Here is a 25,626-nt window from a genome sequence, read left to right on the forward strand (position 1 = left end):
GCCACCCGTTCCTATTGTTACATAAAACCATTCCCTGTACACTTCCCACTGACAATAATCATTCTCTACCTCATCCCCCTGCTCAATGTTGACTGTAACGCTAAAGAATGTGCCATCAAAACCAACCTTGAAAGGGGGCAGGGGGCCACAACGAGATATGGCCGGGGTTGTAGCACATTATTTATAATTTAGTTTGTTGGAAGAGAGCGCAGAATTTTTGTCTTTGTTCTACCCAAAAATATTTTAAATTTGAGCTGTGTATGATTTGTACCTTTAATTTTTAGTTTTATTAATAAATATTTATCGTTGCCATTCTACTAAACTACAGATCACACAGCTTGAGGTGCTGTGCAAACAGCTCTATGAAACAACCGATACCAGTCAACGGGCTCAGGCCGAGAAGGCCCTGGTCAGTTTCACCAACTCACCAGACTGTCTCAGCAAATGCCAGTTGCTTTTGGAAAGAAGTCGAGTAAGTAGGAAGGAAATTTAAACCAAGTACGAGTCAAACCATCTGCATGTAACAGGGTTCTGCCTACCTACAGTGGTCAGTGTTGAGAAAATAACCGCCGGCACTCATAATAGACCAATCCATTAAGCTCCGCCCCATTGCGTATTGACCAATCACAACCCAATGCGCAACCCAAAGTCGGACAAATAAAGTCCGACATGCGTGCACGTATGTTGGCAGGCCTAGAAATCCAACGCGAATCCGCAAATCGATTCGCGCGAAGATTCGACCCAGCGAGGACGCCGCAAATCTGAGTAGATTCGTGTGAAATTGCCAGCATTTAGAAGGGGAAATCACTTTCTCAGCTTTATATTTGGGTCAACATGAATATATTCATACTGAGACCCACTATTTTTAATATTTTTAATTCCGTTTATCCGACACAAAGTTGGTTTTTTAAACTACTCACATCGCTGTCGAGTCGAGTCATCGTCTGATCTTTAACCCTAATCGGCCGTCATAGTTCGTCACACACCACGCACTCCCTGCTTGTAATACACGATGTTACACCAGCCAAGGACCAAAACAGTTATTGGTTACAGCCGCAAAAACGAACCCCAGTACATTTTGTTTTATCCTGTCCGCGGATTGGTTGATAGCGCAAAAGATCCCGTTTTGGACCAATAGTCTCCCTGGATAGTAAGCTCACGGAATCAATCTGCTTTTATACGCGTGGAAAAACACGTTGCACAAACCACATGGTGCCGAGTATCCCACTACACACACACACACGGTCGACCAAAGTCCAGTCTAACCAACATTCTGCACGCTGTGATTGGCCGTTGACGGCAGTTGATAGTTCCATATTCATGATCTTGTTGACTAGAATTCAATGCAGGAATTACACGTTCACGAACAGAGTAAAGAATTGCTGCACGCTGTGCATTCGCCTGCAGATTGTGCACAATGCACAGCCTTGGAGAAATTCTAATAACATGAACAACTTTTGCCGACGGAGGGCATTGCAGGGCAAAGTTCATTGAATTATTTCTCAATGACTGATCGTTGATTCTCAAAGATTTCGTTGCAAACGGAGTTCAAGACATGGTCAAAACAACTGATCCTCAAACTACAAATTCATAAATGATTTTTGACGGAAAACGGATAATTTAGGGCATGATTTAAGAGATAAAATCGTCCAAACACGCAATTCTAAGGACTTCACTTATTACGTGAATTGTTTAATTATTTTTTAATTTTTTTTTTTACGTTTCAAAATTTTGTGTATTCAATGCGGGCTCCTGGTGGGTGATTGAAACAAACAGTTAAGTTGTCTTCTCATAATTGCTTTATTTTCATACACTTCATTTAGCAAATATTCATGTAAAAGTATATGCAATAAAACAGAAATATATGCAATAAAACAGAAATCGGTCTGTTTCCGACCATCACAGATTTTCTAATTTGTTAAATCACACTTGCAAGCAATTTCCTTCCAAAGGTTAAGTCTAATGACATGTATACGATTCACGGTGTAACTGATCCAATTCACAATGTTTTTTTCCTTAGGGAAACATTTTTCCACCACTAAAGAAATCCAAACCTCTGAACTTATCATCGTTTCTAGGCAAGAGTTGTTGTCTTCTCCACACCAATGTTTTTAACAACTTTGTGGCATTCTCAACCCAAATTTGTTGAGGTTTGGTTTTAAACAACATAATACCCTTGGTACTTGGAACCATTTGATTGCTTTAATTTTGTAATTAAATGTAGATAAATACAACAAAATTAACCTGTGAAATTTTCATTTCAAAAGGTGGTAGCGTTTTTGCAATATGGAAAATCCAGAGCATTTATTTCTAATGCAGGAAGAATAATCCATAATCTAGAGAATATCTGTCAACATTTCTCAGATTCAAATTTGGGGGATAACAAAACTGATATCTTTTTCCATAGAATTATAAGCACATTACTTTAATAGAAGTGGAAACATTTTTACAATGCTTTAAACTATCGAAAGCTGCTGTAGATTTACTTCTAACCAGGTAAGTTTTTCTTGTCCTAAATGTTTTTATTTTTTTTTTTTTCTGAATTTGATCTGAAGTCAAACTAAAAAGTTAAACAAATACATAACAATAAAACAATATTTGTTTGGTGCCAAGTCACACTTGTTTATAGCTTTTCTTAAAGGGTCTATGTACTTTTTCCTAACACAAAACACAATGTCCACATATTTACATTAAACTTAAACAGTTTGAAGATTATGATAGTAGAAAGCTTCCCTTGAAATTGAGGTGCTGTAGTTTTTGAGAAATGAGTAAAACAAATAATTTTCATCTCAGTTTTAGCATGTAAAAACGTATTAACCAGTTATGCTATGACTATGGTATAATACCATATTATAACTGGTTAATGGGATTTTAGATGCTAAAATAATACAAAAATTATTTTGTGACTTGTTTTACTCCTTTCTCAAAAACTACAAGACCTCAGTTAGTAATATTTGAAGGAAAGCTTTCCACTACCATTATCTTCAAACCCTGTAAGTTTAATGTAAATCTGTGGACATTTTGAAAAAGTACCTGAAGCCTTTAACATCTCAGAGAAGGCCTTAATTTTGTGTTCCTTCGTTTGTTTACTTTTTACAGTCGGCATATGCTCAGCTCCTCGCTGCAACAACTCTGACAAAACTCATCTGTCGCTCAACCACAGTGCTCCCACTCGAGCAACGGATTGACATAAGTAAGTGGCAAATTCAGGGGACACTTCCTGAAAAGTCCTTTTAAGTCTACACCATGTAGCTCAGCCCATAGGCCTTTCTCAAACCTCGGCTTGGGCTACGTCTCCGGCTTGGTCTCCAAGCCCTGAATACGCAGTTCAAACGCAGCTCCGCCCTTAAAGACACTGTACACTATTGGTTAATGTCAAAGACCAGTCTTCTCACTTGGTGTATCTCAACATATGCATACAATAACAAACCTGTGAAAATTTGAGCTCAATCGGTCGTCGAAGTTGCGAGATAACTATGAAAGAATAAAACACCCTTGTCACACAAAGTTGTGTGCTTTCAAATGCTTGATTTCAAGACCTCAAATTTTAAATCTGAGGTCTCGAAATAAAATTCGTGGAAAATTACTTCTTTCTCGAAAACTACGTCACAGAGGGAGCCGTTTCTCACAATGTTTTATACCATCAACCTCTCCCCACTACTCATTACCAAGTAAGGTTTTATGCTAATAGTTATTTTGAGTAATTACCAATAGTGTCCACTGCCTTTAAGTCTAGATATATTTTCGAAGCAGTGTGTATTTTGCACACAGTGGTTCAAAGATCAGCAGACGGAGCCTGGTAAAAGCCCCCTGGTACTCATTAAATAATATTTTCCTACTGTTTTTCAAGGACCAAGTATCATGCCTGTAATTGCGTCCATCTGTTTTGTTGCTGAAAATAAAATCTGATTTTGTTGTTCTCATTTACTTGTACCAACAGAAAACTACGTATTGAACTACCTAGCCAGCAGGCCCAAGCTGCCGACATTTGTGGCACAAGCCCTTATCCATGTGAGTAACATTTTTCATACATTTATGTACTTGTTTGTGCAGTTTAAAAGATTCGGGTGCAAAATGTCCATAGATTTACATTAAACTTACAGGGTTTGAAGTTAATGCTAGTAGAAAGCTTCCCTTCTAATAATTATTACGTATTGAGGTGCTGTAGTTTTAGAGAAATGAGTAAAACAAGTAACAACATTATTTTCGTCTCAGTGAGACGAAGATTATTTTAGCATGTAAAAACATATTAACCAGTTATGGTATTATACCATAACATACCATAACTGGTTAATACGTTTTTACATGCTAAATTGAGACAATAGTTATTTTCATGACATTGTTTTACCCTTTTCTCAAAAACTACAGCTCCTCAGTAGGTAATATTTTAAGGGAAGCTTTCAATTATCATTAGCTTCAAACTGTTGTAAAGTTAAATGTAAATCTGTGGACATTGTGTTTTGTGTTATAAAAAAGTACATAGACCCTTCCTAAAAGATCCTGGCCATGACACTTGTGTCCTTTTGGTAATTACTCTTGAAATTAATGGTAATAGAAACTATTTGTTAGAAGCATCTACATTTTTATAGGGTTAAAGTAATCATAGGGGTCCACAAACCAATGGTATACTTTGCCGTTAAAGCGAATGTACACTTTTGGTAATTACTCAAAACAAATATTAACTTAAAAACTGACTTGGTAACGAGCATTGGAGAGCTGTTGGTAGTATAAAACATTGTGGGAAACGACTCCCTCTGAATGCGTAGTTTTTGAAAAAGAGGTAATTTCTCACTAAAATAGTAAAAGACTTCTAGCTAGAAGTCTTTTATTCCTATCAGAAAGCACACAAATTCGACCAACAAGGGTGTTTTCTTTCATCATTTTCTCCCAATTCTGAGGACCAATTGAGCTTAAATTTTCACAGGTTTGTTGTTTTATGCATATGTTGAGATACACCAAGTGAGAACACTGGTCTTTGACATCTACCAATCGTGTACCTTTCCTTTAAATAATAATTGCATCCCTTTTCAAATGGGCTGTAGGTCCTGTGTGTTGTGTAATGCATGTAAAAGAACCCAGGTAGGTTTTTTAACTGTCAACATGAAAGCTTGTGGGTTCGAATCCAACCTGAGTAATATGCCTGTGACTTTTTTTCACAGCTTGGGAAAGTACTGAGTATACAGTGTTAACACACATGAGTGTTAAAAAAAATCTTATCCCGATACAAATATCGATCTATTAAAGACACTGGACACTATTGGTAATTGTCAAAGACCAGTCGTCTCACTTGGTGTATCTCAACATGTATGCATGAAATAACAAACCTGTGAAAATTTGAGCTCAATTTTTTGGTCGTCGAAGTTGCGAGATACATGTATGAATGAAATAAAAAAACACCCTTGTCACACAAAGTTTTGTGCTTTCAAACGCTTGATTTTAAGACCTCAAATTCTAAATCTGAGGTCTCGAAATCAAATTCGTGGAAAATTACTTCTTTCTCGAAAACTACGTCACTTCAGAGGGAGCTGTTTCTCACAATGTTTTATACTATCAACCTCTCCCCATTACTCAAAATGAAGAAAGGTTTTATGTCCACTGCCTTTAAAACATAAAATTAGTTTGAGTTCTAAAATTGTTCTTCGTTGTTGTTTTCCTCTTTGAAGTTGCTGTCCCGCATCACAAAGCTCGGATGGTTCGATAGTGAGAAAGACAACTGGGTCTTCAGAGATGTCATTGATGATGTCTCCAAGTTCCTACAGGTATGCCCACTTCATCATGTGTTGATTTGTCTTCCTCAGTTCAAATCAGTGCACATGGCTCCGGACAGGTTTTCTTTAGTGGTGAAACAAACTATTTTTCCTGGTGCATGTAGTGCGGACAAGGTTGTTTCTTCTGTGCACAGAGTGTACACTTAAACGGTTTAACTTTTTTGTAAATCATGTTTTTGTTTGTGTTGTGTGTCGTACCCTAACCCTAATCCAAACACTTAAAGCAGAAAAGTGTGCTTAGCATAGTTTGTCTGCTGAGCACAAGTTAACAGGGAACCAGTAGCAAACAATGTCAGAACATTGTATTTTGGCTGCTAACCGTTTTGCTCGGACATTCTTTGCCGTCATTATAATACAAACAACTTGTTTTGACATGGTTTATTTACAGGGTTCTGTGGACCATTTTGTCATCGGTGTGCAGTTAATGTCTCAACTAGTCAACGAGATGAATCAGGTTGGTTTTAACTTGGCTGGCTCGACAATTGGACTTCCCCCCCCCCATCACTGACGTCACACAGCCATTGTTACTGTCATGCAGGTCTGGAATAATAGGCCACGGTCCGTTGCCCCAGGGCCAAATTTAATAGAACTGCTTGAGCAGAAATATTGCTTTTAACAATTTTCTGCTAAGCAGATTTGATCAGGGTACCAGTCACAGATTGTAGTTGTGACATGGTAGTTTGGCTGGTAATCTTATTCTGGTAAGCATAATTTTGGTATGCTTAGCTCCTTTTTGTGCTTAAGCACTAAGCTACTCTATTACATTGGGCCCAGGTCTTGGCCTTGGTGCCCCTTCGAAAGTTTCCAATTGACTTCCAGATTTTCCCAAAGGAAGTGCCCTTTGCAAAATGAAAATGGCCTTGCCTTTTAAAAGATGAAATTCCAGGCCTGCGTCATGGTGACACTGCTCCTTTAATGTATTGTAGAAGTCAATGGTCTTTGCTTTTGAAATAATAATAATAATAGTAAAAATTTATATAGCGCCATATCCATCGAAAACAATGCTCCATGGCGCTAATACAGAGAAACAATTAAAATATAGATAAAAAAACAACAAGGTATGAAGATAAGTTTAAAATCAGCAACAACAAACAACCAAGTGTACAATGACCAGCAATTAAAGAAATAAACAATATACAATGGAAAAGTTATAAACAACAATAGGAGTATGCACAATTTTAAAATGCAAAGAGATTGTACAAACAGACCAGCTGTGACCATAAATGTGCACTGTTGTACCGGTTTGAGCACATTACACCAATGCTTCGTTGTCATTTATATTGGGCTGCTTGTTTGCTACATGATTATTTTCAAATCATTTTTTTGACCTTCTAAGGTCTTCATGGCCTTTCTCCAAAGTACTTACATGATCTTGTTACCATTCGGGATCTGCTTATCAACTTAGGTCAGGGATTAATGACTAGCCTGTTCTTAGATTAACACCCTGAAAAATGTCAGCTACATTTGGTGATAGGGCTTTTCTGTGGCAGCCCCTAAGCATTGGAATGCGCTACCGTCGCATGTTATGTAGTGAATGGAAACTTGCCTCTGTTAATTGTGAGATACAAATTAATTTTTTCTATGCCGCATTTAAGTGTGTGTTTTTAATGGTTTTGTTCTTTTGTGTCCTTTGTTTGTGTTTTCTTCTATGGTCTTTTGCAGTTAGTTTAGATTCCTAATACATAATATATACATGAAGGTGGGGTCTGTCTCATGAAAAGATAAAAACCCCATTACCGATGCCAGCAGGGATAGGCCGTTGTGCAATAAGTAACTTTTAGTTATCTGCCGTTGGCGGGACAGTCAGGTCCCCATACTGTTGTTTGGGCACAAAACTGGTGACTAAATTTTTGTTTTTGCTTTTCTTGAATTTTGTGCATTTCAACATGTGTTATGCGCTTTTGATCATTTGTATGTAAGAGGAGCAATATAAATTGGAATTTTTGTTGTTATAATTATTATTGTTTAGTATGACATAACATGTTTGTCGATATAAACTACACTGTCTCATTTTCCCTACAGCCAGATTCTGTGAGACCCCTTGGGCAAACACAGCCCCTTTAATGTAGCGGGGCAGAGTCAATGACCTTTGAAATAAGCATTAATTAGTAAATAATACTTGGTTCTTATAGCGCTTTATCACACCCCTTAGAGGCATAGCAAAGCGCACAGTATTTTTCCTGAAAGAAATGTTGAGCTGCGTTTCTGAAGTTTGACGTTTTCCTTTAAAGCACCATGTAATTGTTTACAAGGTGCTGTGGCGCAATATGCTGCCGATCAAACCAGGAACACTGAGGCGAACCCGTTGTGCACTGTTTTGTTTTGCATGCATTACACAACACACGGGACCAACAGCTTTTTGTTCCATTCGATGGATGAAGCATTATGGTTAAGTGTCTTGCTTAAGGACACAGGTGTCACTACTGGGACTCGACCCCACACTCTGCTGCTCAGAAACACCAGGGGCGGATTACACCAAGCGGTCTTAAACCAGTCTATGCGCTATAGCCGGCTAACTTGAGACGCGCTTAGACAGTCTTTAGTTATAGACCGATTGCAATAGCGCGGTCTATAATTATAGCCAGTCTTAAATCTTAAGCCTGCTCTGAGCTGGCTATAATCGGTCTTTGTTTTAGTTTTTAAAGATGGCGCTGCATTTGTTAGTTGTAGATGATTTGATACAAAGAGCTCTAGGATGAGATTGTATTTTAGAAATAGATTACACCCATGGGAGGCATTATGATGATGATCAAGGTGACCGTATCGTAAATTTATGTTCCCAAAAGTAAAAATAATACAACTCACAGATTTGATATCCGATGATTTAAACCAAAGCAATAAGAACAATGCCGTACCGCCAGTGCCTGCAGAGTGCTAAGTATTATGGGACATTTGTTCGTATTTCATTACTTTTCACCGACTTATCTCAGACCAGCTTATTGTAACAGGCTTAATGACTGACTAAGCTAAGACCGTCTAAGGCAGATAGCCTGCTATAACTGACTGGTCTTAGACTGCTGATTAAGACCGTTTTATTGCAATCCGCCCCAGAGCTTGAGTCTGTCTAGAGCTTTAAAGTGCTAGGCCATGACAGGCCATATGCGCCTCTCTTTATATTTGCATGACGCATAATTCTTACCCAAAATTAGGCTATGGTCACACGTCCCCCATCACTTGCAGTGGCTGCGCCCATGGCCTTGTTTTGAGTTAGCATTGTGACGTACCTCATGCATAAATATTAAGAGAGGCTTATAGTAACACATAGCATGTTTGTCTTGTTTTCCCTGCAGCCTGATACTGTGAGACCGCTCACCAAACATCGGAAGATTGCGTCTTCATTCCGTGACTCTGTCCTCTTTGATATCTTCACCCTTGCCTGCAACCTCCTCAAGCAGGTCAGTCAATCCCACCAAAATAAGGTTTACGGGTCACTATTGGTTGTTACTCATAAAAGTTGTAACAAGCAATCATAAACAATAGAAAAACTAAGACTTCCATTTGGGATTGAACCAAAGAAAGTTCACTAAAGCAGGATTGGATTCTGCTATTCCAGGTTTAACGTGCCGACACTCTACCAATTGAGCTATCTAGCCCAGTTGTTGGTGGTGCCTTATATTGTCAATATCTTTCTTCAGTGATGCCAGTCCCGACTGGCATCCCTGAACAAAGATAAATATTGAAGTCTTATATAGTGCACGCATCTACTAAACAAGGTACTCAAGACAGAAAGATATGTTATTGCAGTGATGAGTTCTGAGACCCAATTATTTAGTACCTTATAAGGGTTTACAAGGTGCTACGCCGGGTACAGCAGCCACAGCCAGGAACACTGGGGCGAACCCCTGCTCTTTTCGATAAGTGCACTGGGTTCTTTTACTTGCGTTACGTCCCATCCGAAGGACGAAGCAATGGTTAAGTGTCTTGCTTAAGGACACAATTGTCACGGCTGAGGATTTTGACATTATAGGTTGACCACCAACATCAGGGCTAGATTGCATTTTGTAAAGGTATCCGGAGGTCACAGGTTCAACACTTTTTCGTTGTTCACCCCAAAAGTAGTTAAAATTTACCCAGTCAGTTTCTCCGGTAACATAAAACTTCATTGGAAAAGGGAACAATAATTTTGTCTGTAGTTTTGAAAAGGGCAACCTAAGATAATATTTTGTTTTGATTGTTGTTGTTGTGGTTTTAACCAACTAAGTTGAATTGTTCAAATCAAATCACTCAACATTTATTTCCGTACAAACACAATATACAAACAATAGGATATTTTGTAGGACACCGTTGATTATGATCACATTTGTTGTTTCTTAAAGGGAAGGTTCACATTTTGTAATTACTCAAAACAAATATTAACTTAAAACTGACTTGGAGAGCTGTTGATAGTATAAAACATTGTGAGAAATGGCTCCCTTTGAAGTAGCATAGATTTTGAGAAAGAGGTTATTTCTCACTAAAATAATAAAAGACTTCTAGCCAGAAGTCTTTTATTCCTATCTGAAAGCACACTAATTCCTATCTGAAAGCACACTAACAAGGGTGTTTTTTCTCTCATCGTTTTCTCGCAACTCCGATGACCAATTGAGCTCATTGTCACAGGCTTGTTGTTTTATGCTTATGTTGGGTTACACCAAGTGAGAAGACTGGTCTTTGACAATAACCAAAGGTATACCTTCCTTTAAAAAAAATTGCAATTTAATTTTAACCAACATAGAGGCCTCACAGAATAGATAACCCATTTGACATTCCGTGTTACTGAAATCTCTCTCCATGTTGTGTCCATCCAGGCGTCAAAGGAAGGTGTCGACTTCAACGACGAAAACAAACGCTCCCTCATGACCCAGCTCTTGCGTTTGACCCAGAACTGCTTAACCTTTGACTTCATCGGCACCTCAACAGATGAGTCGACGGACGACAACTGCACTGTGCAAATACCCACTGGCTGGAGAACAGGTAATAGTTCAAAGTTGAAGATTATAGGAACATTACAGAATTGGTTAGAAAAAAACTTGTCTTAGATAACAGATTAATAATAATAATAATTATAAACAGCATTTAAAATACGCTCTACTTAGAAAACTTAATCACAGCGCTAACAAAAATATTTAGTACAGGAAAATAAATAAATAAATTAATGAAAAATCAATTGAATTCAATTAAATTAAATGAAAAGAAAGCCACCAGAGTACAATAAGTTGATTAATGTTGAAATAGGTATGTTTTGATCATTTGCTTGAATTTGTCGGTTGATTTGGCATTTTGGATAGAGCGTGGTAGACTGTTCCACTCCTTTGCTGCAGTGACTGTAATAGTTCTATCACCAGCCTTGTTACGGGTGCGTGGGACAGTCAGCTGGAATGGGTTGGTGCTAGACCGTAGGTTAGGTCTTGAAGGAACATAATGTATCGCAGGACTGCATGTAATATGGTGATTGGTTGTGAAATGATTTGAAAACCAAAAGTAATAACTTGTAACGAATGCGCTTAGAGATTGGTAGCCAATGTAGTGACTGCAATAAAGGGGTGCTATCAACCTGGAACAAACAATTTTCTCAATGATCTTTCGAACGAATGACAGGTTAGATATAGGCCTATAGTTATTGAGACTGTTTTTGTCTAGGGTTGGCTTTTTCAAGAGGGGTTTGATGATGGCGCAGCGAGCTTTGGTTGGGAATACGCCGTCAGTCAGTGAGGTGTTTACAATTGCAGTCAGAACTGGAAGGATGGGTGCGATGTTTTCCTTCAGCAGCCAAGTTGGAATCGGATCTAGGCCACATGACTTATTGGGTGACCCATGGATGACACGTAAAACTTCATTTTCAGTAGCTGAAATGAAGTAAGACAGTGGCTCAAAATGGATAAGTTGTGGATCACCAAAAACACACACTCTGTCGTCTAAAGAATGTAAATTGTGTCGAATTGTTGTAATCTTGTTCGAAAAGAAGAGACAGAACTGATTGCTCAATGTTTCAGTACAATCATGGACGGGAAGTGCTGCTGAGTTTCTATGCAGGAGTGAATTCAGTGTTCTGTAGAGCTCCTTTGTGTTACTAGATGAGAGTTTCTCTTGGCAGTACCTGATCTTAGCCTGACATATCAGGTTTGATGTTTTGCGTCTTTCAAGAATGAATTCTTGAATATTTACATAAAAACTTACATGGTCTAATGATGATGACAGTAGAAAACTTCCCTTGAAATATTTCTTTCTGAAATGTCATAATAAATAAAACTGATTTCCCGTATGGAGTTTATCTGTTTATTGCTATTTAAAAAAAAAATCATTTAATCAATGTCATGCAAAATGTTTAAACGTTTTTTTCACTAAATTCTTGTGACCAAGATGGCCAATCTATCCCAAACCTCAACAGAATTATCAGTATATGTATGTGGTGGAATACATAAAGTGCTTACCCTGCCAGCAACTGTTTTGTCAGCAAAAACAATTCTGTAATGATCCTTTAAGTCAAAATTCAAGTTTATATTAAAAGATTATTGAGTTACAGGTAACTGCAACAGCTTTAATTTGACCAAAGATATTGACAAATTGTGATGACTAACAACGTATGGCTATATAGATGTTAGTTTTGCATCGGGTATAAAGAATAGGATTTGTTTTTATACCTTACACCTAGGTTTATTAAAGGCAGTGGACACTATTGGTAATTACTCAAAATAATTATCAGCATAAAACCTTAATTGGTAACAAGTAATGGGGAGAGGTTGATAGTATAAAACATTGTGAGAAACGGCTCCCTCTGAAGTGACCTAGTTTTCGAGAAAGAAGTAATTTTCCACGAATTTGATTTCGAGACCTCATGTTTAGAATTTGAGGTCTCGAAATCAAGCATCTGAAAGAGTGTTATTTTCTTTCATAGTTATCTCGCAAATCCGACGACCAATCGAGCTCAATTTTTCTCAGGTTTGTTATTTTATGCTTATGTTGAGATACACCAAGTGAGAAGGCTGGTCTTTGACAATTGCCAATAGTGTCCAATGTCTTTAAGCACTGTAAACTCGGTACTTTCGCAAGTTCTGTGGAAAAAAAAATCCACAGCTGAATCACTTGGGTGGGATTCGAACTCACGACCTTTGCATTGTTAGAGCAGATGTCTTACCACTAGATCACGAAGCTAGCCTAGTGCTAGAGGCAGTTCGAATTCTACCTTGTAGCAGCGGATAACACAAGGATTTAATACTATATAACGTTTACCATTACCCGCTGCTAAAACATAAGATTCGAACAACACCAAAGCTTGTGTCCAGGTGAACTCGACCATTCAGCAGCTACACGCCACGGTGATGGTTGTTTTAAAATCATAATATTTGTCTCTTTTCTCCACAGCTTTTCTTGACTTCACCACAGTTGACCTCTTCTTTGAACTCTACAAATCTCTTCCCTCTGTCTTAGCTCCATTGGTGAGTATTAATAATAACAACCAGTTCGGTATAAATATTCCCTACTTTTTTTCAAAGGCCAAATATCATACCTGATTATAGAGGAACCTGTTTAGAACTACTAGTTTCAAAATTTCAGAACCATTTCTTATTTTACAGGCATTGACGTGTTTAGTCCAGATTGCATCGGTGCGTCGGTCGTTATTCAACAATGCAGAGAGGGCCAAGTTCTTGTCTCATCTTGTCAATGGTGTAAGAGGCATCCTTGAAAACCCTCAGGTAAAAAAAATGAATAAATAAAAACCTCTGCGCTTCTTCCTTAACCTTTTACTGACCATTCATTTATAAATAATCATCACAAAATGCCCAGACATTGCTATTAATTACTGTTCATTTCTTTAATCAAATTTTGTCAGTAACAATGTCAACAGAAATAACATAAAAAAAAAATGTACTTTTGTGTTAAGAAATTGGGATACTGTGTTGAACATACTACATTGAAAAATGTCATATCCGGACATGACTTTAAATTTGACCTCTTTATGTGAATGGAAATAGGCAGGGTTGTAGCTACACTAATTTGAGTGGTGGGCAATAAATCTGCGACCTTCAAGACTAACTCAAAAAATGGCCTATTTTCCAGCTTATGATCTGTTTATTATATATTGTTTTTTTTTCATTTTGTTTAAATCTGTTGTTGATTGTGAGGCGCTGTGTTCTTTGTAGAGCGCTTTATAAATGCCATGGGTTGGATTTCACAAAGGTAGTCCTAAGTTAGGACTAGTCCTAGGCAATGCTAAGAGATAGGACCAGTCCTAAGTTAGGACCAGTAACTCATCCTAACTTAGGACTGGTCCTATCTCTTAGCATTGCCTAGGACTAGTCCTAAGTTAGAACTACCTTTGTGAAATCCACCCCTGTATTATTATGTTTCTTGTTTGGATTTTTTTATGCTCTAATTTTCCAGTAGATATAGTCTCTCTGGGGTGGGTTTTACACAAAGAGTTTAGACTAGTCTTGTCTTGAGTTACATGTAGGACAAGTTACTTGTCCTACCTTAGGACTAGCCATAAGGTTTTAATATCTCCTAGGACTAGTCCTAAGTTAGGACTAATTTTTGGTGAAATCGACCCCTAATCTTTTTGTGTTTTTGTACTCAACAGAGCCTCTCAGATGCGGGAAACTATCACGAGTTCTGTCGTCTGTTGGCGAGACTCAAGTCAAACTATCAGCTGGGTGAACTCGTTAAGGTCGAGAACTACTCGGACGTCATTGCGCTCATTGCCAAGTTCACTATTACGAGTCTACAGGTAAAGTCTTTTGTTTATGATATTTTTCTTAATAGACGGAAATTTGCATTTGGGATGTAGAAAAACAATTTGGGTGTTACCCATATACACCGATGTGTGTCAGTACTGTCAAAATCACCGGTATATTACTCAGATGGGATTTGAACTCGCGACCCTTGCAATTCTGGAGCAGTGTCTTACCAACTAGACCACCGAGATTGCCTGGTAGATAGAGGTAAAGCTTGGGCGATATCGATTTATTTAATTCACGATATATCGCTGACAATACATCGCGATATTCGATATAATCGCAATTAATGAAATTTGACATCACCAGTCTTCAAACTCCCAGTGAAAGTTGTAGAAGAGACAGTCATAGCATAAGAGAGGTGTTCTAATGACCTATTCTTCTGGTTTTACTCCAAACCTATGGGGAGCAAGCAAATACATCGCGATATTTAATTGATATTGCGATATATCGCGATTATCGCGATATATCGCGGTATATTGATATTTCGATTAAAACCAAATTCATCTGATATCGAAATCGTTTCCAAATTAATATCGCGATCTTCGATAATATCCTGATATTGCCCAAGCTTAGATAGAGGCAGTTTGAATCCTATATTTTAGCAGTGGGTACCACATTTATTAAATAATAGAAATTTGCACTGGAGAGAAAGAATATTCATTTGGGTTTTACCCAAATACACCGATGTGTGTTAGCACTGTATACTCAGTACTTTCCCCTTACACCGATGTGTGTTAGCACTGTATACTCTGTACTTTCCCCTTACACCGATGTGTGTTAGCACTGTATACTCAGTACTTTCCCCTTACACCGATGTGTGTTAGCACTGTTTACTCTGTACTTTCCCCTTACACCGATGTGTGTTAGCACTGTTTACTCTGTACTTTCCCCTTACACCGATGTGTGTTAGCACTGTATACTCAGTACTTTCCCCTTACACCGATGTGTGTTAGCACTGTTTACTCTGTACTTTCCCCTTACACCGATGTGTGTTAGCACTGTATACTCAGTACTTTCCCCTTACACCGATGTGTGTTAGCACTGTTTACTCTGTACTTTCCCCTTACACCGATGTGTGTTAGCACTGTATACTCAGTACTTTCCCCTTACACCGATGTGTGTTAGCACTGTATACTCAGTACTTTCCCCTTACACCGATGTGTGTTAGCACTGTTTACTCTGTACTTTCCCCTTACACCGATGTGTGTTAGCACTGTTTACTCTGTACTTTCCCCTTACACCGATGTGTGTTAGCACTGTTTACTCTGTACTTTCCTGAGCTCTGTGGACAAATCACAGGCATATTACCTGAGTAATGCCTGTCGGTGGTCTAGTTGGTAAGACACTGCTCTAGAATATGATATTCTTCCTTTATATTTTAATATTTTTATTTTATTATAAATCTAGCTGCATGAAAAAATGAGAATCTCTGATTTTTTTTTTTTGTCTGCTAGGTGTGGCAGTTTGCCCCCAATAGTATTCATTACCTACTGACCCTGTGGCAGCGGATGGTGGCCTCCGTACCCTACGTCAAGGCCACTGAGCCTCACTTACTTGAGGTATATACCCCCGAGGTCACCAAAGCCTATGTGACCTCCAGAATGGATACAGTCGCTGCGATCCTGAGAGACGGACTGGAGGATCCGCTGGACGACGCCGGGATGGTACAGCAACAGTTAGACCAGGTATTTTCATTTCATTTACTTTTTTTCTGTTTTTGAAGCCAATGACTCTCAGAAAAGTGAACTTATCAATATAAACCATAAGCGAAACTGACTAGGTAAATTTTGAAATGATTTTTTTGGGTTGAACAAAGAATTGACTAGAGTGGGATTCGAACCAAAGACCTCCGGATTAACGTGCCGGCGCTCTACCAACTGAGCTATCAAGCCCTATTAAGTGAACTTAATAACAATAATATTAACACAGCATTCGTAAAAGCGCATTGAATCTGATTTAAAAAAAGCATTCAAAGGTGCTGGTCAAGATGGAAAGGAGAGAATTCTGAAGTGGTAGGGAAAGCAAGTGTGAACAGGTATGTCTTCAGTTGCTGCTGAAAGAGGGAGATGTTGTGTATTTCCCTGAGGTTTTCAGTGTTAATCACTGCTGAGAGCCCAATGGAGAGAAGATAAGGAAGGAAGTATAAGTTTCATAAGAGAATTATTCCTGGAAAAACCCACGCAGTCGGGTAGGGACTGAAAACCCAATCCACATAGTTCCTCTGTTGTGATTCAAAACAGGGTCCTAGAGGTTGAATGCGGGGAAAGATACCACTACGCCAACCCAACAGCCCTGGTTGGCAGAATATTTCAGTCACAATTTTAATACACATGAACACGTGTATACCACACTTGTATACCTGTTCATGTTTGTTGTGTTGTCATTTAGCCTCCGAAAGGGACTCTTTTAGGGTAAAAACGTCAGGCTTATAACTATTTTTTTGCTATTAATCACTGATCCGGTTTTTCTTTCTTCAGTTATCCACAATCGGCCGGTGTGAGTATGAGAAAACCTGCACACTCCTCTTCCAGCTGTTCGACACGTCGGCACAGAAATACGAGGAACTGATCCGGAACAATGTTTCAGGGTTTGAGCTGGCAACCCAACAGGGTAAGTCTTGACACGTATTGCTTGATCATAACCCCAGGAATTTGTTCATCAAAATGTACCCAAAAAAACACTAACAAAAAGTCAAAAAGTAAAAAAAAAAATAATAATGTATTTCTTAGTTTTTTAACAATGTATTTCTAAGTTTCTTTACACATATTGCTTGATCATAACCCAAGGAATTGGTTCACCAAAATGTAAAAAAAAAAAAGTCAAAAAGTAATAAAAAAAATGTATTTCTTAGTTTTTTAACAATGCTTCAGGGTTTGAGCTGGCAACCCAACAGAGTAAGTCTTAATACATATTGCTCGAGGGGGGACTTTTTAGCTTATATTTATAGAAATCATTAAGATCAAGCCATGTATAATTCCCAATGTATAATTCCCCAGATTGCACTGCTGGGCTTTTAAAACCAAAGATAATATACAAAATAAGACATTTTAAGGACTTTGTTTCATTCAGCATGCTTCAGCCATAATGATCTAGTGGTAAAACATCTGCTCTAGCAACTCAAAGGTTGTGGGTTCAAAGCCCTCCCAGGTGATCCGCTGTGGATTTTTTGCACAGAACTCATTACAGCACTGAGTCTGACAGTGCTTTTTACTCATTGGTGTAAGGGTAAAAATTAATTCTATTCTTTATCCTCGATGAAAAACTAACATCTACTAAATTGACAGGTCGCTTGACGTGGTTGGTGTACATAATCGGTGCTCAGATTGGTGGCAGGGTATCTTTCACGAGTGCAGAGGAGCACGACGCTCTGGACGGGCAGCTTGTTTGCAGGTGATACTCCTCTTCCTGACCTAAAAAAAATGTAATTTAAACAAAATCTGCACAAAAATAGTGTCGACCCTTGCAGAGTCTTTTTTCGAAGGCTAAACGCAATCTGTCTTCACTGTGTTGAGGTACTTCCTTACTAACGCTTTGAAATCAAGAGCATTGCAGGAGAGTTGGTCCTCTCATGGCCTTTCATTCATGGTTAACGTTATGGTGTGTCGTTGCTGACTGGTTAAGAGCATCGGACTCAAGCTCTGGTGTTTCAGAACAGCAAGGTGTGGGTTCTAGTCCCATTCTTGGTTTGGTGTGTCGCGGCTGAGCATATAAGAGTATCGACTCAAGCTCTGGTGTTTCTGATCAGCAGAGTTTGGGTTCTAGTCCAAGTCATGACATTTGTAGTAGGTCCTGTGTTCTAGGATTGGTAGTGTAGTGCATAAACATGGAGCTCCAATCGTGGAAGATTAGAGGTTTACTCTGGTGTTTCTGGTTCACAGTGCATAGCAAACACCATTGTTTAGATAGATAGATAAAATGGTTTATAAAAAAACTGTCCTCGCAGCACAAAGGCTGAATTACAGCAACTTTACATAAAATTAAAATTTGAAATTAAATAGAAGCCAAATTGGAAATAAAAAAATAAAAAAATATGTGAAATAGTTAAGCCACTCCCCTAAATTTACACATTGAAAATTGCACATTGAATTAAAAAAAAATTAAAAAATGATGTGACAATACAACAAAACAACAGACAAGAATTGAAAATGTTATAATCAAGAAATACAAGCAAAAGACCAATTAAAATCTGAACATCAATAGATAAAAGCAGGCCATTGATTGTAATTGTATTTACAACATTAAAAAGTGATCAACATGGCTAGATGTGGTAAAAATATAGAAAAAATATTATTATTGCTTTAAAATTGGGTTTGTCACACTTGTGAGCTAAAGTTAACTTATGAGGCTTCCTTGGTTTCATTACCAGAAATAGATAATATTGAAGTCTTATATAGCGCACGTATCTACCAAACAAGGTACTCAAGGCGCTGAGTATATACAAACTAGATAATACTAATAATATTAATATTAATTTTGAAGGTTGTAGTTTGAAAGTTTTAACCCTGTTAGAACTTGAAACTTATTTGCCTGAAGCACATAAATAATTTCACTTAACGCACAGCGGACATGTTGATTCTCAGTCTTCTCTGAGCTAAAGTCTTGGAAAAGTGGAGCTGCTGTCGATTTCACCAAACTCATCCTAACTTAGGATTAATCTTAGGACTTAGGACGAGTCCCAGCCTTGCACTGTACATGTAGCATGTAAAACTTAAGATTAATACTAGAGTTACTCGTCCTAACTCGAGATAAGATGAGCCCTACATGTAACTCTTTGTGAAATCGACCCCTGCTGACTAAGTAACATTTTCAAAGATCCGGATGTCTCATTTGCATTTGTCTCCTTCACAGAGTTTTGCAGCTGATGAACCTGACTGATGCTAAGTTAGCGCAGGGAGGATGTGAGAAACTAGACCTGGCAATGCTCAGCTTCTTTGAGCAGTTCACCAAGATCTACCTGGGCAATCAGGTCCAAAAATCCTCAAAGGTAATGTGTTATCTCAAAATGATGTCTCTATTTTCAGACTTTGACTACTCGGATATTCTTTAAAGGCAGTGGACACTATTGGTAATTACTCAAAATAATTATTAGCATAAAACCTTACTTGGTAACGGGTAATGGGGAGCTCTTGATAGTATAAAACATTGTGAGAAACGGCTCCCTCTGAAGTAGTTTTCGAGAAAGAAGTAAATTTCCACAAATTTGATTTCGAGACCTTAGATTTAGAATTTGAGGTCTCGAAATCATTCATCTGAAAGCACGCCACTTCCTGTGACAAGGGTGTTTTTCTTTCATTATTATCTCACAACTTAGACGACCAATTGAGCTCAAATTTTCACAGGTTTGTTATTTTATGCATATGTTGAGATACACCAAGTGAGAAGACTGGTCTTTGACAATTACCAATAGTGTCCAGTGTCTTGAATGGAGCTTTCCCCATAATGTTGGTCTTGTTTTGACCTTATTTAGGGCGCTGTTGAGTTTGCATCACTATGTGCGAGATAATACGCAGATTAGTAGAGTGTTCATGATGGTATACTCTCACAGCCTTCAGCAATGATCTGGACTTTAGGTATTCTTTGTAGCTCTGTATAGTTTTGTTCAAATACCGATGTACAGTATTGATTAAAGTCATTTCAGTGGTACTTCTCTTTTTCCAATTTTTATAAATTGTTTGCCTTAAATTAATATTCTCTATATGTTTTTGGTTATTTATTTCACAGCTTTATAGAACGTTATCGCAAGTATTGGGCCTGCAGGATGAGTCAACGGTGCTTAGTGTATTCATTGGAAAAATGTAGGTTTGAAACAAAATTATTTAGAGCATGTCATTGTACATTTTTGTGTGGGGGGGAATTTTTGGTTCATTTCTGACTTTCGATAGTATTCAATTAAGATGGCCTTGAATTTGACCTTTTGGGTAGCAAACAATACCTCCTTGGAATGTAAAGATCCATAATTAGTTGTTGAAATTTGATGTCATTATGTTTTAAATTGCACTCTCAAAAAGTCACGAATGAACCAACAATTTCCTGTAATTTTTTTTACAGAAGCATATAGACCAAAAATATGTCATCAGATGTTTGGATGTTGACAAGTTTTGCACTGGATATTGAAGGACAATTTACCCGGTTTGAATGTGAGAGTAAACTTGGAATCTTTGTTCCCACTCATATGAGGACTCTATCTATTGGAAAATGATTACATCACAAACAATTAATTTCACATTGGAGTTCCTCATTTCAGATAACCAAAAATGGTTTTTTCCCCGACATTTTATTTGAAGTTTACCTTGTTTATTTCTGCAGCATCACAAACCTGAAATATTGGGGTCGGAGTGAGCCCATTATTGCCAAGACCCTACAGCTTCTTAGTGATTTGTCCATCGGGTACAGCAGCGTCCGTAAGCTCGTCAAGCTGGATGCAGTGCAGTTCATGCTTAGAAATCATACGGTAAGTAAGTAGAGTAAACCTTACCAGGGCTACCAACGTCAAACAGCTGCTTTAAGCACTGAATACTGCTTGTAATTTATTTTCACAGAATATTTAAAGTCAAAATCGTTACATGTAAAAAAAAAAAAATTATTCAATAAAATAATTGTATCAAATGAAATTACTGGGCCTGTTTTTTTAAGGAAACATGAAATCATAAATAATATTGTGGCTGGTTAGCTGATTCCGGTAAGCATGTTTCTCTTGTGCTTAGCCACATTTTGTGCTTAAGCAGCTCTATGAAATTGGACCCTGCGAGCAATGTACTATATTTGTAAGTAGCAGTGCATGGGTATAATTATAAGTAAGCAATGTATGTTTTAAACAATGCATTACCTAACCCTACAGGGGTTTCCCTTAACTTTTTTTCTCAATCGCCCGCCGGGCGAGTCAACCAAAATTTAATAGAGGTTAAATTTGCATCGGGGATAAAGAATAATAATTTTTGGTTTTTACCCATATACACCGATGTATGAAGCACTGTATACTCAGTACTTTCCCGAGTCCTGTGAAAAAAAAAAAATATCACAGGCATTTTACTCGGGTGGGATTCGAACCCACGATCTTTGCAATTTTTGAGCAGTGTCATACCAACTAGACCACCGAGATTGTCCGGTAGCTAGAGGCAGTTCAAATCCTATGTTTTAGCAGCGGGTACTGCAAACGATTTAATAGATGTTAAATTTGCATCGGGGATAAAGAATATTAATTTTTGGTTTTTACCCATATACACCGATGACTTTCCCGAGTTTTGTGAAAAAAAAATCACAGGCATTTTACTCGGGTGGGATTCGAACCCACGACCTGTGCAATTCTAGAGCAGTGTCATACCAACTAGACCACCGAGATTGTCCGGTAGCTAGAGGCAGTTCGAATCCTATGTTTTAGCAGTGGGTACTGCAAACGGTTTAATAGATGTTAAATTTGCATCGGGGATAAAGAATATTAATTTTTGGTTTTTACCCATATACACCGATGTATTAAGCACTGTATACTCAGTTCTTTCCCGAGTCCTGTGAAAAAAATCACAGCCATTTTACTCGGTTGGGATTCGAACCCACGACCTTTGCAATTCTCGATCGCCCGCAGGTTTTTTCACTAGCCCGCATGTATTTATACACAAAATGTTCAAATTGAAATAAAAAAACAAAAACAAAAACGAAAGTGAAGCCCTTAAAATTGCGTGCATGGGGGATTTTATATCTAATTTTTTCCTTCAATTATCCCTTTTCCATCAACAACAACTTTAATGACTTTGTGGTTAGGGGGTCGGTTGATTTGAACATGTTTTGAACTCCGTTTGCAACAAAATCTTCATGAATCAACGATCAGTCAACAACGCACATCAAGAAATAATTCAATGAACTTTGCCCCCGCAACGCCCTCTGTTGGCAAAAGTTGTCCATGTTATTAGAATTCCTCAAAGGCTTTACATTGTGCACAGTCTGCAGGCATTGTGCACAACGTGCGGCAATTCTTTACTCCGTTCATAAACGTGTACTGCATTGAAGTCTAGTCAAGAAGATCATGACCATCATCGGCCAATCACAGTGTCCAGAGTGTTGGTCAGAATGGACTTTGGACGACTGTGTGTGTTGTGTATGTGCTGTATACATATGGCATGGACCAGTGGGCGATCGTGTACTGTGAGGATACTTGGCACCATGTGGTTTGTGCATCGTGTTTTCTGAAACGAACGACAGCAATTCAGGTGCCGATCACGGCCAAATTAAATCTAGCAAGTATCTAGAATTGTCAAACTTACTATTTTAAAAGCTTTAGTAAAAGTTTTCTGTGGGATTTTGCCACTGAACCCTCTTTTATATGTGAAAAGGAATAATTAGTTGACTCGCCTGGCAGGCTAGTGAGAAAGGGTTTTCACTCGCCCGCCGCTATTTTCACTCACATTTGGCGACCGGGCGACCGCTAATTTCGAACCCTGCCCTATACAGGACTGTATTCTGTGCTGTACACAGATACTGAATTCTAGATACAAGGGATTGTTTCTGGTCTTCTGTCTTCATAAGCAGCATCTCTGAAATTAAATCTATTAATGAATTCCCTTTCAGAGTGAACACTTCCCATTCCTGGGCATCAATGGAACATTCTCAGTCAGCGACATGAGGTGTCGGACGACGTTCTATACCGCCCTCGGGAGGCTGCTAATGGTCGATCTCGGCGAGGATGAAGACCGGTTTGAGTCCTTCATGCTGCCCATCACCTCGGCGTTTCAGTTCGTTGGTGCTCAGCTGGCCAATGCCACGGAGGGAGCAGCGTGGAATGAAGCAGAGACAAAGGTACCAACAAATTTGTCTAATTTTGTTTTGTTTTGTCTGAAAAAATAAACTCAAAACCTAGTTATTTGTTCAATCAGGCCATAATGTTATTTGCTTGTATAGTTTTCTGTATCATTGCATTGTTTGTTGGTATTGTAAACTTTTTGTCAGTTTTTTTTTTTTTTAAAGCGCTCCGATCTTTGTGGGAGGATGTAAAAATGCCTATGTATGTATGAATGGATGTAACTACTCTAAATTGTCTTTGAGACCCCCAGTTGATTTTATGTGTGTACGTTTCTTGTATGTTTTCTTCCCCATGCAGAGAACATTAATCGGTTTATCCAGAGATCTCCGTGGCATTGCCTTTGCCTTCAACACAAAGGCCAGTTATATGATGCTGTTTGACTGGATGTATCCTTTACAGATTTCCGTTCCTTTTTTATTATTTGTATGTATAAGACCATTATTATAGAAACAAAACACGTTCAAAAATACTTAAGAGTGACTACAGGGTCTTAACCGGTTGTTTAAAACTGGCTTTGGCTTTTAGTAAATGCCGCCTAGACCGTTTGTTTTTAGCACAAGTTAGAGCATACCCAATGATTGTAAAGACTTTTCGCACGTGAATCAGCTACATCGTTGTTATTTAGTTGAGACATGTTAACATTTGTAGTTAACAACAGTCCTTTAGGTAGGTCGTAAAGTCAGATAAATCAATTTCATTTTGACTAGTACTTCTTTAAATCAATTCAAAATGCTGGTGGTGTTCACTGGAGTGAGCATGCTTACAGTGTACTTGATACATACAAACAATTAACTTAAATTAAACAATATCGCGCCATTTGTGCGAAGTAATGGAGGGATTTAACAATATAGCATGTTGTGGGTTAAGTCGTGTAGTGTCCTCGGTGTACGCTCCACCTTGGGCATTATCCTACACGTAAAAGGCACTACAGTTTTGTATATATAAAAAATCAGACTCGTTCTAAGTCTTCCTTAACAACCACCCTCAGCTACCCAGCATACACCCCGATACTCCACAGGGCCATAGAGCTCTGGTACCACGAGCCCATGGTGACCACCCCTATTCTGAAGCTGATGGCAGAACTGGTTCAGAACCGATCCCAGCGGTTGCAGTTTGACGTTTCTTCACCAAACGGGATTCTGCTCTTTAGAGAAACCAGCAAGATGCTGGTAGCGTACGGTAGGGTTATAGTTTTTTGTTGTAGCGTCAGTGTTCTTCCTTAAAGGGAAGGTACACGTTTTGTAATTGTCAAAGACCAGTCTTCTCACTTGGTGTATCCATACATAAGCATAAAATAACAAGCCTTTGAAAATTTGAGCTAAATTGGTCATCGAAGTTGCGAGAAAATGATGAGAGAAAAAAACACCCTTATTGGACGAATTTGTGTGCTTTCAGATAAGCATAAAAGTCTTTTGTTATTTTATTGAGAAACTACCTCTTTCTCATAATCTACATGTATGCTACTTCAGAGGGAGCCCTTTCTCACAGTGTTTTATACTATCAACAGCTCTCCAGTGCTCGTTACCAAGTTAGTTTTTAAGTTAATATTTGTTTTGAGTAATTACCAAACGTGTACCTTCCCTTTAAAGGCAGTGGACACTATTGGTAATTACTCAAAATAATGATTGGCATAAAACCTTACTTAGTAACGAGTAGTGGGGAGAGGTTGATGGTATAAAACATTGTGAGAAACAGCTCCCTCTGAAGTGGCGTAGTTTTCGAGAAAGAAGTAATTTTCCACAAATTTGATTTTGAGACCTTAAGTTTAGAATTTGAGGTCTTGAAATCAAGCATCTGAAAGCACACAACTTCGTGTGACAAGGGTGTTTTTTCTTTCATTATTATCTCGCAACTTCGACGACCGATCAAGCGCAAATTTTAACAGGATGGTAATTTTATGTATATGTTGAGATACACCAAGTGAGAAGACTGGTCTTTGACAATTACCAATAGTGTCCACTGTCTTTAACAGTCGTCTGTTGGCCAAATGCCAGTCAAAACACCAGAGGACCAGTCAAAATTCACTCCAAGTGGTCCGAATAGCTTATTCAGTTGAAAAGCTTCCCTATGTCGTTTGAAATATGGACCAGTGAAAAAGGGGATCTACTAGTGGAATGACAAGCTAGTTGGTCCTGCTGGCCAGTCACTTAAAAGGTTAAAGGGAAAACCCTGATATTGTGTCTTGAGTTTGTGGTAACATTGTATCTTGTGCAAGAGACCAGTGTTACTAGACCGATTTTAGTGGTGGGCTCTAAATCCAATTTAGTCCACCACGGGCAAGTGGTTCAAAAGTGACAGAACACCTATTAAAACTGTGCAGAACGCATCGTTGTTACTATTGAGAGCGCCCTCA

General features: G+C 38.3%; 1 protein-coding gene and 1 non-coding gene across 3 annotated transcripts in view; one reads left to right on the forward strand and one right to left on the reverse strand.

Annotated features, from left to right (window-relative positions):
• LOC117295028 (exportin-7-like) overlaps positions 1-25,626 on the forward strand; it is a 35,599-nt gene that overhangs the window by 889 nt on the left and 9,084 nt on the right. For both annotated transcript variants that reach the window (XM_033777589.1, XM_033777591.1), the window contains exons 2-20: positions 329-472; positions 3,100-3,193; positions 3,941-4,011; positions 5,664-5,759; positions 6,157-6,222; positions 9,059-9,163; positions 10,556-10,721; positions 13,110-13,183; positions 13,322-13,441; positions 14,326-14,472; positions 15,937-16,167; positions 16,960-17,092; positions 17,767-17,872; positions 19,331-19,466; positions 20,204-20,277; positions 20,789-20,933; positions 23,042-23,269; positions 23,571-23,659; positions 24,262-24,452. In XM_033777589.1, the coding sequence (XP_033633480.1) occupies positions 329-472; positions 3,100-3,193; positions 3,941-4,011; positions 5,664-5,759; positions 6,157-6,222; positions 9,059-9,163; positions 10,556-10,721; positions 13,110-13,183; positions 13,322-13,441; positions 14,326-14,472; positions 15,937-16,167; positions 16,960-17,092; positions 17,767-17,872; positions 19,331-19,466; positions 20,204-20,277; positions 20,789-20,933; positions 23,042-23,269; positions 23,571-23,659; positions 24,262-24,452 (2,416 nt within the window). The remainder of the gene's footprint in view (positions 1-328; positions 473-3,099; positions 3,194-3,940; positions 4,012-5,663; positions 5,760-6,156; positions 6,223-9,058; positions 9,164-10,555; positions 10,722-13,109; positions 13,184-13,321; positions 13,442-14,325; positions 14,473-15,936; positions 16,168-16,959; positions 17,093-17,766; positions 17,873-19,330; positions 19,467-20,203; positions 20,278-20,788; positions 20,934-23,041; positions 23,270-23,570; positions 23,660-24,261; positions 24,453-25,626) is intronic.
• Trnas-aga lies at positions 21,749-21,821 on the reverse strand. The gene has a single exon. It is a non-coding gene; the product is annotated as a tRNA-Ser (tRNA).

The sequence above is a fragment of the Asterias rubens genome, chromosome 9 (assembly GCF_902459465.1).
Source record: "Asterias rubens chromosome 9, eAstRub1.3, whole genome shotgun sequence".
Lineage (NCBI taxonomy): Eukaryota > Metazoa > Echinodermata > Asteroidea > Forcipulatida > Asteriidae > Asterias > Asterias rubens.